The sequence below is a fragment of the Rutilus rutilus genome, assembly GCF_951802725.1.
Source record: "Rutilus rutilus genome assembly, chromosome: 20".
Classification (NCBI taxonomy): Eukaryota; Metazoa; Chordata; class Actinopteri; order Cypriniformes; family Leuciscidae; genus Rutilus; species Rutilus rutilus.
The window spans coordinates 15,081,240-15,094,139 of record NC_140225.1 but is presented as its reverse complement, the minus strand read 5'-3'; the positions used below and the strand labels follow the sequence as shown (position 1 = coordinate 15,094,139).

The 12,900-nt window shown below is 37.8% G+C and overlaps 1 protein-coding gene across 6 annotated transcripts in view; it reads right to left on the bottom strand.

The window, feature by feature from the left end:
- The window catches only part of rin2a (Ras and Rab interactor 2a), a 41,416-nt gene that overhangs the window by 13,346 nt on the left and 15,170 nt on the right, over window positions 1-12,900 (bottom strand). For 5 of the 6 annotated variants that reach the window (XM_084391127.1, XM_084391123.1, XM_084391125.1 and 2 more), the window contains 5 exons: window positions 9,119-9,217; window positions 4,600-4,688; window positions 2,801-2,999; window positions 2,568-2,676; window positions 1,346-1,418 (listed from right to left, as the gene is read on the bottom strand). In XM_084391127.1, coding sequence (XP_084247253.1) covers window positions 1,346-1,418; window positions 2,568-2,676; window positions 2,801-2,999; window positions 4,600-4,688; window positions 9,119-9,178 — 530 coding nt within the window. In that variant the 5' untranslated portion in view covers window positions 9,179-9,217. Of the gene's footprint in view, window positions 1-1,345; window positions 1,419-2,567; window positions 2,677-2,800; window positions 3,000-4,599; window positions 4,689-7,383; window positions 7,445-9,118; window positions 9,218-12,900 lie in introns of all 6 variants that reach the window. The other variant, XM_084391126.1, reaches the window with a different exon arrangement.

Below are 12,900 nucleotides of genomic sequence, written 5' to 3'. Positions count from 1 at the left end.
AACGGATCTTCTATCGCCCTACAATCCATCGCGCTCTTTAAGATCACTAAATTCGAGGCTTCTAGTCATTCCTAGGATATCTAAGTCCACTAAAGGAGGGAGGGCGTTTTCACATTTAGCTCCTAAACTCTGGAATGGCCTTCCTTATATTGTTCGAGGCTCAGACTCGCTGTCTCAGTTTAAAACTAGATTAAGACGCAAAGACGCATTTCTTTAGCCAAGCATTCACATAATACTTCCCTTTTATACTACAGTTGAATCAGATTGAATGCATTAATATTATGAACAGCAGCTACGCTAATTATTTCCCATCTGCTTTTCTGTTGTTATCTCGGGACGCTAGTCCCGAGGTAAATACAGATTGTCAGCTCTAGTTTGTATCCAGCCTCCCATGGAAACTACACATGCCCCAACACCCGTGCAGAGACGACTCGACGCCTGTGAAGAGACGACTCGACGCTGGCGATATGTTTATGCCCTAAATTAATACATGATTAACTAACTGTATTTTTCTATGTACATTTCTGAAATGCACTTTCTGTAAAGCTGCTTTGAAACAATATGTATTGTGAAAAGCGCTATACAAATAAATTTGAATTGAATTGAAATACTAAAAACTAAACGTGCTGAGAGTTTGTTGTCTGCACTCGTGGAGAGAGTGAAAGAAAGAATGAGTAGGTGAGGGAGAAAGAGGTCTGTGTTTATCCACTGACTTTTCTGCGTGGCATTGGCACAGACCTAGCTTGGATTTGTTAAGTCTAGCAAGCCTCTTCATTACAGAGCTCATATGGCTGGTATGTAAACAGGTTAAAACAAACTGTTACGATCTGTTCTTTCAATCAAAAAGAGGCCATTTTTCCAGTTAGACTCTTCCTTCCTGTTATTATCTGTGTTGCACTGGAATGCGATTGAATCAGCATCATCTGGCTTTACTTTACCACAAACTTTTTAATTTATTCTCAGAACTTCAGGAGATTTTCTTAAAGGCGCAGGGTATAATTTCCATGCATTACAAAAATAACAACACCTTTCCTTTCCATTGGCCCAGTCCAACAGATAGTCCCACCCTAAACTCATGCCATCGGTTGAGCTAATATTGCTGTGTTAGGCTGAGTCTGTATGCTTGGGTAATCATTACTACATGTAGTTTTAGTGTAAACCTCTTTAGACTTTCTTATGGAAGAAGCAAGAATTCTTATAAATGAATAATACTGTATATACACCAACAAAACATAAAGGTTGCGGTCCTCCATCTTTTAAATATAAAACAGACCAGTAAATTATCTTGGAAACAAAAGCAGTTTTTGTAGCAGTTTCAGTTGTTTTCAGAATGGGATCATCTTACCTGCTGATACAGCAGAACGCCACCAGTCGAAAGAGGTCTGCAAAGCTGATCCCTGAGCCCTCCAGGGAAAAAGCTGTAATAAAGACACAGCACAGAAGGTTACACTGGACTTGCTATTGGAAAAAGTGGAATGACCTAAAAGCCACTCTCAAAGGGAAAAGTAAACAGAGCCAAATTCGTACATTTAAACTTCCTTCACACAAGCCGCACAGGATCTGACCCACTTACTGTAATTGCAGAGAGTGACAGACAAAGGCAGAGAGAGAAAACAGAGAGATGAAACCATTCTAATATGCTGATTATACACTTCATATTTTTGTGAAAACCGTGATAATTTTTTTAACTGAAAAATCCTGGAAACAGAAATCTTTTGAAATTAGGTAAAAGTCTTTTCTGTCACTTTTGATCAATTTAATGCATATATATAATGCATATATGACTATATATATATATATATATAAAAAATCATACTGACCCAACATTTTTGAAAGATAGTGAATGCTGTTCAGATCACAATACACATATATTGTACTGACATTCAGTACCACAGCACTCGCTTGGCAGAATAACACGATTTATAAATGAAGTTAAAATGCCCTATTATGCTTTTCAAATATTGCCTTTCATGCAGTGTGTATGAATATAGCTGTTTGTGAACGTAAGGTCTACAAAGTTTAACGATCAAAGTGCATGACAAATAAAGTAATTGTCTCTTAAAAGAAATAACCGATCCTGAACTGCTGAAACGAGTCATCAGCAATTCCATTCTCACTTCCTGTTACATACCTACGTAATAAATTTGCATAACACCAGCCTATGGTTTTCATTGGCTGCCCGCAAACAAGTTCTACTTTGACCCGCCCTCAAACACTTTAACTGTTGCTGGTTCGTGTAATTTGGTTTGTGTTGTCAACATGTCAAGAAAGACGCGGTTTTCAGCACTGCGAATCCACTTTGCATGCACTTCAAAAGGATGTGCACTCACACTGGAATTGATACAGAAAAAATCGTCATCGTGCTGAGGAAGCCTCCAAAGCTGAAATTCAGATATGATAATGGACATTTCGTTTCGACGAGAGAACAATCAGACAGGACGTGGAAAGGTAAAAACAAAACAAAAAAAAACACCAAAACCTTCAGGCAGGAGGAACTGAAAAAGGTGACATACACACACACACTATTAGTGGTCAGCAAATGGAAATAAATTTGGTATAGTACTTACTATATTGGCTCTCTTTAACAGGGAAGTCCCGAACAATCTGCGCGTCACTGTCCATCCGCAAGGAAATCACCTTTTTCTGCAATTTATAACACTTCCTCACCACAAAACTCTAGGTAAAAAACAGACACACAAATTAAAGGAAAGAACAAGAACGTGAATAAAAAATTAATTGCTAAATATCCTATTGTTGTTGAGCAAGTTGGCTGCCGCATCTGCGCAGACAGTGTCTTTACCCCTGCCGGCTGCGGCTGCAGAATGCGTCTGGCTTCCTCATCGCTGAGTGACAGCAGCAACCATACAGAGTGTGTCTGCATCAATCTGTCTAGGATGCTCATGCGTCTGCGTAGAGAGTCATACCCAGAATCCCTCACTCCAGGCGTACCAGCGCAGGCAGAAGACTGCAGGAACAGACCACTCACCTCTCCTTCCAGACTACAGATATGAGAGAGAGAGAGAAACTTATATTCCACAACAACATAAGATAAAAACAACACTTGATTGAAGCAGTGGTTGTCAAATGTTTTCAGGTGGCAGATCCCTTCAACAATAACATTTTATTTTATTTATAAAAAATAAAAAAAACCTTACTAACCAACAAACTTCTGAACGGTTGTTTATAACCTATATCTTAGAACTGCCTGACTGTGAGTCTAAGCTAATGAGACTAAATGTTGACTAAAAGATATGCATACAATAACATACAACTTTGGTTTCCAAAAGTTGTATACAACTTTCATTTCAATTCCATACAACTTTTTTTTTTTCACACGCATCACACACATGACCAGCGTCGGCCAATAGTGAGCCTACGTGTGACGTACAACACAGATGCGCTGCGCAGTTATACTACGTGAAAAGACTCGAGGCCCAGAGAGAAGGAAATGAATAGTGGAATAAAGTCGTTTTTTTTGCGCACAAAAAGTATTCTCGTCGCTTTATAAACTTAAGATTGAGCCACTGGAGTCACTTGGACTATATTAATGATGTCTTTAATACATTTTCTGGGCCAGCAAGTTATAATGCCTTAGAAGCCTATGGAGGAGTGATCCAGCTCTCAGATTTAATCAAAAATATCTTAATTTGTGTTCCGAAGATGAACGAAGGTCTTACGGGGTTGGAACAACATGAGGGTGAGTAATTACTGACAGAATTTTCATTTTTGGGTGAACTAACCCTTTAATTATAAATAGAGAGAAACCTTTATTTCACAACATCACAAGATAAAAACAACACTTGGTCTTGCATTGAAGCAGTGGTTGTCAAATGTTTTCATGTGGCAGATCTGAGTTTTGTTTTTAACAGTATGATAGGTCAGTCTGGGTTTGGAAAAGTCTTACTGACATTGTCTCTCAAGCTGTAAAGTGTTTCAAGTGGTCTGTGACTTAGCTGACTACAGTAAGTAAAAATAATGCATATATATATATATATATATATATATATATATATATATATATATATATATATATATATATATATATTATAAAATAGCAATACCAATAAGTAGCAATACCAAAAAAAAAAAAAAAAAGATTAGAAGCTTGTTTTAGTTGTCACTTCAGTTGTTTTCCTACTAGTTTCATGCACTTCCTTTTAATTTCATGGAAATGTGGTATTGCGAAACCATGTCCTACAGTGTAAAAATAAGACATGCTCCACCTGGTGGAGAACATAGGAAGTACAAAAACAAACACAATGAACCTACACAGTCCAAAAAGACTCAGCAAGACACAAGACATTTTAAAGCTGATGTCTGTTATTCAAAATAGCCAGTTGCATGAGTTTATTATATATCCAGTGGCATGAGTTTGTTAAGTTTTCAAAATCCTAAAATATTTGTTTTATTTAAACATTTGTTTTATTAAACCTGTTTATTTGCAACTGTTTTAAATTTCCAAGTTTTTCAATGTGGTCTCAGACCTTTGGATCCCACTGTACAATTGAGCACAAATACAAAAGAAAACAGCATATAATGTAACCTAAAACTCCCATTAATGCCAGTGAGGAGGATGACAGTAATGAATGATGGACTCACCCCTGTAAGATCTCTGTTTCCGGTTCTCTGGCTGGCTGAACCATCTCCTGCTTTAGCTCTGAGATCTCCGAGGAGAATGTGTCAATCAGCTGTAGTCACACACACGTACACCATATGAGCACGAAGACAAGAAAATCTGAAGACATTCTGAATATGTGCTCATGTGTCATGCATGTTTTGTATGAATGGGAAGTGGCTGTCTCTGGAATTAGTCATCATGAAATGATTCCCAGTAAACCAGCAACTGCGTCTGATTCCTTTCAACAACTAACAGTGAGAACAATTCAGAAACAGAGACATCAAAGAACTGTGCAGTTAATTTTCCTTTCATTATTCTAAAATGAAGCACTGAACAGCAGTCAGCAGTTTCCTTTGCTGCTCAGTGCTTCATTTTAGAATAATGAAAGGAATAATCAGTCACAAATAAAATAAACAATATTGAAAGAAAAATGTATTCTGTGTGGTATAAGGCAAGTTGATTTCTACCTGCTTAGATCAGACATGAAGCACAGTGATTTTAGGTCAGTAAGGGTAAGTGCACTTGGAAAAGCTATTTTGTCATTGTATTTTTTCATAGATCTGAGTTACTCTTGATGGCCAGCAGGGGGCAGGCAGTTATTTTTTTCTCTCTCCCTTTTTTAATTAATAAATTTTTTGTTTTAATTTCTTGAACTTTTTTTAGCCTGCACAAATTCCCATTAACACTAACACTCATACGTGTGAGGAGACAGTCAAGATTTCAGTAAACCATCGGCCATGAACCAGACAAGTAAAGACCCATCCACACTTTCGGTTGTGTTTCTTTTCTTTTTTTTTATCTGAGCCAGCATTTTCCGCTTATAGTCATGAGGTATTTCTCTAACTTCATCTCAGACTTAGTCAGCAAACCACAATTACACACCAACCAGCTCACCGCCAAGAAAAGCACTCCGTAAAGACGTAAAATATACTTCAGTGATACCAAAGCGCTTACTTGCTGTAGATTATTGCTGAATGGGCTACACACTTGAAAGGTCGAGAATTATCAAACCAACATAAAATAAACGGGCTCACTGCAATGGCTTGATACGGCTCATTATCTGAGTCAGACAAGAAATAAAGTCGAAAACAAAGCTTATCATCTTAAAAACACTCAGGAACAGGCATGCATGAGTTTAAGCACACTTGTCATCATGGCATAAATAGCAGAGTATTCACTACTGTTCAAATGTTTGGGTTTAGTAAGAGTTTTTTTTTTTAAGAAATATATATTTAGCGAGGGTGAAATAAGTTGATAAAAAGCAACAGTAAAAACTTTTACATTGTTATTTCAAATACATGCTGTTCTTTCTATTTATCGAAGACAAAATTATGAAAATGAATCAAAGAAAATACATTTATCAAGAAAAAAAATGTACTGAAGACACTAAAGACTGGAGAAATGGCTGCTGAAAATTCAGCGTTGAAAACTTATTTTAATTGTAAAATATTTTCGAATATTACTAATTTGACTTTTTTATATGTATAATATATATATAATTTGCACTTATTTGATAAAAGAGAGCTAAAAAGAGTGGTTTCCTGCTAAGGAATTTCCCCAGTCATATATCAATGAGATTGTGCAATACTAATGAGCAGCAATGGAGGAAACCGGAAGATACGTTTTTAAAAGATTTACAAGAACACAGAAAATTCCTCTAAGCTAATGTCAGCCAGAAGGAAGACAATAGGACCACCTATCATTTACACTTAATAGAGAAAACAGACACAATCCTGCTGAGATGGAGAGAGAGAGAGAGAGAGAGAGAGAGAGAGAGAGAGAGAGAGAGAGAGAGAGAGAGAGAGAGAGAGAGAGAGATCTGATGTAAAAATCATTCAGCTTGTGTTGATAAATTCATCCAGAGGCAGAGAATGACTTTAGCTTTAGTGATGAGCCATTAAAAGAGGTGATGAAGCAGAAAAAAAAGGTGCAATTTCACCCGCTGGACATTTGTTAGGAAACTCTGATGCCTGTGAGGTGCTGGCTGGTGTTCTGGAGACTGGTGAGATCAAGAGCTCTTCCAAATTCTGCAGTCATCTGTGCCTCTATTTAATCAGCCGTGAGGTAAAGTCATTCATAGCATACAAAGCAGCCAAGAAAGTCTCTAGGAAACTATGTGCTGACATTTTACTAGCACGCTTGTTTCAGCCAAACACAATCCTAACACTGAAAGGAGTGTTCGAAATATAAACACTCAGTGACAGCAGCAGAGTTATTCAATTAAAGGGACTGTTCGCTCAAAAATGAACATTTAGTGATCCTTTACTCACCCTCACGTCATTCCAACATGTTTATTCCATGAAACACAAAACGTAAAATTTTGAGGAACATCTTGGATAATTTTTTCCATGAAAAACTAAAGTAAATTATATCATATAGCCTAGCAGTGGTTATGTTAATATAACAACATTTTAATGATTTGAAGTATTGGATATTGGCCATAGCATAAAGGTAATTGTTGACTTATCAGTATCTACCAGAATTTTTATATTGTGCATCTCTAACATCATAAAAGTACTCAATATAGCTTGTATTTCAAGTCTTTTGCCATATGACAGTATTCAATGCCATATTTCATTTAAAAAAAAGGGCAGGCATATATTCTATATTCTGAAAAAAAAAAAAATAATTCACCTGTGCTCCAAGAAAGTCGTACACATTTGGAACGACATAAGGGTGAGTAAATAATGACAGAATTGTCTTTTTGTTGTTGTCGTTGAAGTATTCCTTTAATAGATGACGAAGGTAAAATTCAATCCGCTCACCACATTCCACTGAAGTATCATCTAAATTGATGACAGGGAAGAGATGTTACAGGAGAGTTTTCTGTTAAGGAAACAAGGAGGAATATAAATTTGTGTTCACTGACGTTCATAATCTTATCATGCATTCGTCAAGGCCAATTAGTGTCAGAGCGAAAGCCTGATTTATTTGCCTTTGGCTGCATTTAATTGTTTACATGAAACAAAGCTTGCAACTGCAACTACAACTTCCTCCTGCATGAAATGATCACAACACATGCTGGAAGAGAAGTAAGGTCACCCTGAAACAATTACATAAACATTTACACAAAAAGGCTTTACGTTTGTTGGAAGAATAGCTTGCAGAGATAACAGCTGGATCTATCATCCTCTGAGAACCTCTTAAGCTCGGCAGCTTTAGTGCTGGCAGAGAACGGACAGCATTCCACGTGGTCTCCAGAGGCCCTGACTAACCTGCGCTCTGTCTGGCTCTAAAGTAGGACACTTACAGAAAGCAAACTTATCCAGTGATGGTGGTTTTCAGTGTGTCATTTATTGCTGGTTGACACATTACTGTGGAAGATGTAAACAATAGTGCTGTTCAGTCATGACGTTCATTGTTGTGTGTACAGTAGCCTACCTAGTAAAAAATTTTGTACCACCTCGGTTGAGGTTGCAAGCGAGCTGTACCGACACTAAAATGTGACGTGTAAACACTGCAGATCACTGATTGGTCAGAGACTCAGAGAGAATCGTCACTTACCAGCGTCATTGGAGTTGTGACACGAGACACCAAACCCACTAGATTTAAATAGTCAGCAACAGCCAATGCAGTATCATTTGTTCACACAACTTTTTTAAACGACTTGCTTTAACCGTCACAGCACGCAACTTGAAACAAGAAATGGCTGTATCGTGTTCAGTAGACAAGGTGGCGGTGCAACTATAACAATCAGTCTGTAATCCCACCCACTTTGAAGCGGTACTTAACTGCAGTGGAAAAGCAAACCGAGGCAAAGCAAAGCGAGCCGAGATGTATCACGCAGTGGAAAAGCGCCATAACTGTATTTAGTGTTGACTAATTGGGATCACCTGAGATGGAACTTAAAAAGGAAAAATGTATCCAAAAATTTTAATTTTCTCATCATTCACTCGTCATCCCAGACCTGTATTCCATCGTCCGTGGAACATAAAAACATATTTGAAAAATCTATATTTTTTGTCCATACAATGAAAGTCAATGGGGTCCAAAACAACATTATTTCAGACCCCATTCATTTTGATGGTGCAGACAAAAAGCTTTTTGTACCAAAAAGTCATTCAGGTTTGGAATTTTTTTTTTTTTTTTGGTGACTATAGCTTTAATACCAGGGGCCAGTTGCATAAACACAACCACTATGTTAAGACTGTTTCTTAAGAACTAGGCTTACCAACTACCAGTTGGTTAAAAATAATAATTACACAATCGTATTAGGCCGATCTAAATTCGATGTAACATACTTAAATAGTTATGACTAGTCTTTAAGAAAAAACTTGTAAGACCAGTAAGCAGTTTATGCAACAGACCACGGTTGTAAACTGGGTCTAAATGACAAAATAAAGCAAAACCAGTTTTTTAATATAGGGAGGCTCAATTAGAGAAACTCATGTAATGATAAAATACAGTACATGCAAATTCATATCAAGAGCATGCAGGCAGGCACACACAGACAAACAAGGCGAAGCTCAGAGGACAGTGGGGATGTCTCTCTCCCCTCACCTTAAAAAAGCTGCTGCTCCGGTCCATGAGGCAGGACTGCATCATCATCTCTGCAGACATGATTTGGTGTAAGCAGCTCTTCTGTGTCGGGCTGGGTTTCTGTGGATCACAGACACACATGCTTTATTTTGAAGCCCAGAAAGAGGAAATCTCAACCCATTCCACATGGATAGGCCAGAGAAACGAGCATGCAAGACTTGTAGAGCAGGAGACTGGCATACATTCACCTCATGCACACTCTAAAGTTCATCAAAAGCCTTCTTCCCTTACACCTCATTTCCTGCCTTGTGGAATAACCAAAACTACACCCTTCACAACACTATTTTATACATTCACACAGTCACAACCTCAAACACATCTTGTCCTAGGTTTCCTATAATAAGAAGGATGTGCCAATAATATCTATGTTACAGCTAGGGCTGTCAATTCAACACATTATTTTAGTACTATTAATAATAAGATAAAATAAATAATCAGATAAATAAATATAAATTAAATTCTATGATTCTGAAGTATATATTTTTAAGTAATAAATGTATCAAATAATAGCCTTAGCTATAACAAATTGCACTATACATTTGCATAGAGATCATGGAATTACTGTTAAGCTGCATTCACACTACAAGCAACAAAGCGACATGATCCCATTCATTTCAATGAAGAGTGGATGATTTCCGGCGACACGAGCGACAGCGACCGTTGGCGACTGGATGGGGCGTGTCCGGCGACGCGACAAAGTTGAGATCAGTTCAACCTAATGCAAATGAAGAGCGACTTTCGAGAGCGACAACCAATAGGAGGTATAAGTGGAGCGCACGTGATCCGTCACTCTTCAGTGCAGAGGCAAGATGAAGGAGAAGCTCATTTTAGCAGTCAGCAACTATCCTATAATTTATGATATGTCTCCTTGTACATACGGCGGTACTCACATGTGCTGACTCCGAGCCGAATGGTTTTGTGATGCCAGATAGACCGGAATTTGCCCTTTTGCTGCAGATAAATAGCCTTGATGGCAAAGAGCACTTCCTGTTTCTCATTCATCTTTATTATTAGGCATTTAATGTACTGATTCCATTTAAATTTAGACTTTTCCTTCCAAAATGTTTGTAGCAGCAAGAAAACTGTCTACAACATGGAGTAACATCTGTGAATGTCATTCGAACGTTACTAGGCAACCTGTAGTGGGAACGCCCACTAGCGACCTCACCGCCAGCCACTGCTGACAAAGTCGTTGGAAGTGTGAATGCAGCATTAGTGAAAACAGAGATGACAGTCTGAGTTTAAATCTTTTGTTCACCCACTTTTCTAAAGAAATTTCAAAACAGCTTCAGGCATAATACAGGGAGAGGGATCAGCTGGGAGACTGGTGGAGACAAAACCAGGGCAAAGGTCAAGCCATGAGAAAGGGTGGTGGTGGAAGAGAGCAGGAGGAGGAACATAAAGCTTTCTTATGCACTTTATCACAGCTGTAAATGTAAATTACTCACTGAAAATTACTCTTCACAAGGCCAACATACTGTACAGTCAGGGTCAAAAGTTTGGAAACAATTTAGTCATACTGTAGAATGCAGTGCAATATGAAAACTGTTTTTTTCATCCTCCTCCTTAATAGTCCAGTCATTTTAAGCCAAAATGGGGGTCAACCTTGAACAAACTGCAACAGAAGCAAACTCAACTGATTTTGTTTCCTCAATATGTCCTGAGTAAGGAAAAAAAAAGTCCCGAAGAATCCCATTAGGGGAAAGTTTCGAAAAAGACCCAAATATAGCCTATTCATACGCCTATTCATTATTTTTCTTACGTGAATAGGGTCAACATTTTAACCTTTAGATATCACCACGAAAATGACTGAGTTGATTACTTACATCAAGACAAACAAAAAATGTATTACAAGTTTTTTGAAATTGTTTGTTAACATGGACAAACGGTGCATAATCTAATACATATGTGCTAATTTGCATAAATACCACAACAGATCTAAATATTGGGTATAGCCAAGTGAAAATGTCTTGTTGAATCTTGTTGACATATAACAGTAAAATAATTGATGTTAAGGTCTGAATGGAACCCATTTAGGCTACCCATGAGCATTAATACATAGAGGCAGGAAGATGTACTTTAGAAACCAGCCTTTATTCATTTTTAAGAGATTGGGTTTGGGGCTGGGTCCGTGGGACTGTTTCTGGGGGACGAGTCTGAGGGAAGAACAGGAGACAATGGTAAGGAGAATGCAGAAGACAAAAAGTAAGTAAAATAAAAAGTGAATCCCCAGAAACAGTCCCACAGACCCAGCCCTAAACCCCATCTCTGCAATAATAATTAATAAAGGCTGGTTTAAAGTACTTAATGTGTAGTAATAACTTAATTTTTAATTAAAGTACTAATTACAGAAAATGTTATAATATCACAGTTTTACAGTGTTTTATTTTATTTATTTTTTATAATAAATGCAGCCTTGGTAAGCATAAAAGACTTCTTTCAAAAACATTAAAAGAATAGGCTATCTTACAGAACCCAGTTTTTTGAGTGGTATTGTATACAGTCAGCCAGGGTAAAAACTTTGGAAAAAATGTATTCATAAAGTGGAGAGACATATCACTGGTAGAAAATCCTGTTTCCCCCTGGTTGTTACAGTCAGTGTTAAAATTAAAGCAAGCTTTTTGTAACTGTACCTTTCAGACTTCAACATGTAAACAGTCTCACCTGTAATTGACAAAACTCATTCAATCAGATTGGAAAGTTCCTGAATACTTAACCATTATTATGGAACATGAATGGTCATACATTAACAAGCCATTTTACAATTTAATTTCTATGAATTTGCTGGAGTGACTATAGAGGAAGCTTTTTGTATTGTACTGCATAGAACATACAATTCTTTGACTTCAAAACATTTATGAAACGTCTTTAACATTCAATTTAATTCAAAAGTAAGCTACATAAATGCACCCTCCCAGAGAAAGCGTAAACAATACAGCCATTAAAAACAGCCACACTGCCTCTGCAGGTCTCTTTGTTCCCGAGGAGTGAGCGTCTCTCTACTGCTGCATAAGATTGTCATTGAGCTATAGCAAGAGCCAGCGCTGACCCACTTCCAGATGCTGCAGATACCCAACACCCAGAAATGCTTTGATCCAGCACAGCTGTCTGAGTTATGTACAACAGCTTTTCCATCACAGACAGCACAGTCTTGCTTGCACAGTGTCAACCTGACTCCACTCTTACTGTCGACAAAGAAAACACAAAGCCTTTTCTCGCTGGATGAATTTATGTATTGAGCTAACACAAAGCTGCTTTCTGGGTGCTGACACTGAAACTGTGGCAAACATTTGGAGCTCAGCTCACAAAGCCTTTGATGTGACCATCAAGAAGATTTGAAAAGAAGCAGCATCTCCTCCCAAACCTTTGCTTTCTTCTACACATATTGCTATGGACTCTTGTGTCCTCCAGAGCCAATTATCAGCAGTGCTTATAAGTTCAGACTGTAGCACAATTCAGTACTACAACCCCTAAATAGGGTTGCAAAGGGGCGGAAAATTTCCGGTAAATTTCCGGAAAGTTTCCGGTAAATTTCCATGGGAAGTTAAGCTGGGGAATTTTGGAAATATTCATTACCACGGCAACCGCTTGCGCGTCCACTCTGAAAGTAACTGTACACATAAGAGACAGATAGATACATTATTTAAGGTTATTTCTATTCGTTAGAATATTGATATATGAACTTGTTGTCAAGTAAGCCCCGTTGCGAGCATGTGCGTCTCTCTAAACTTTCAGTGTGCTGC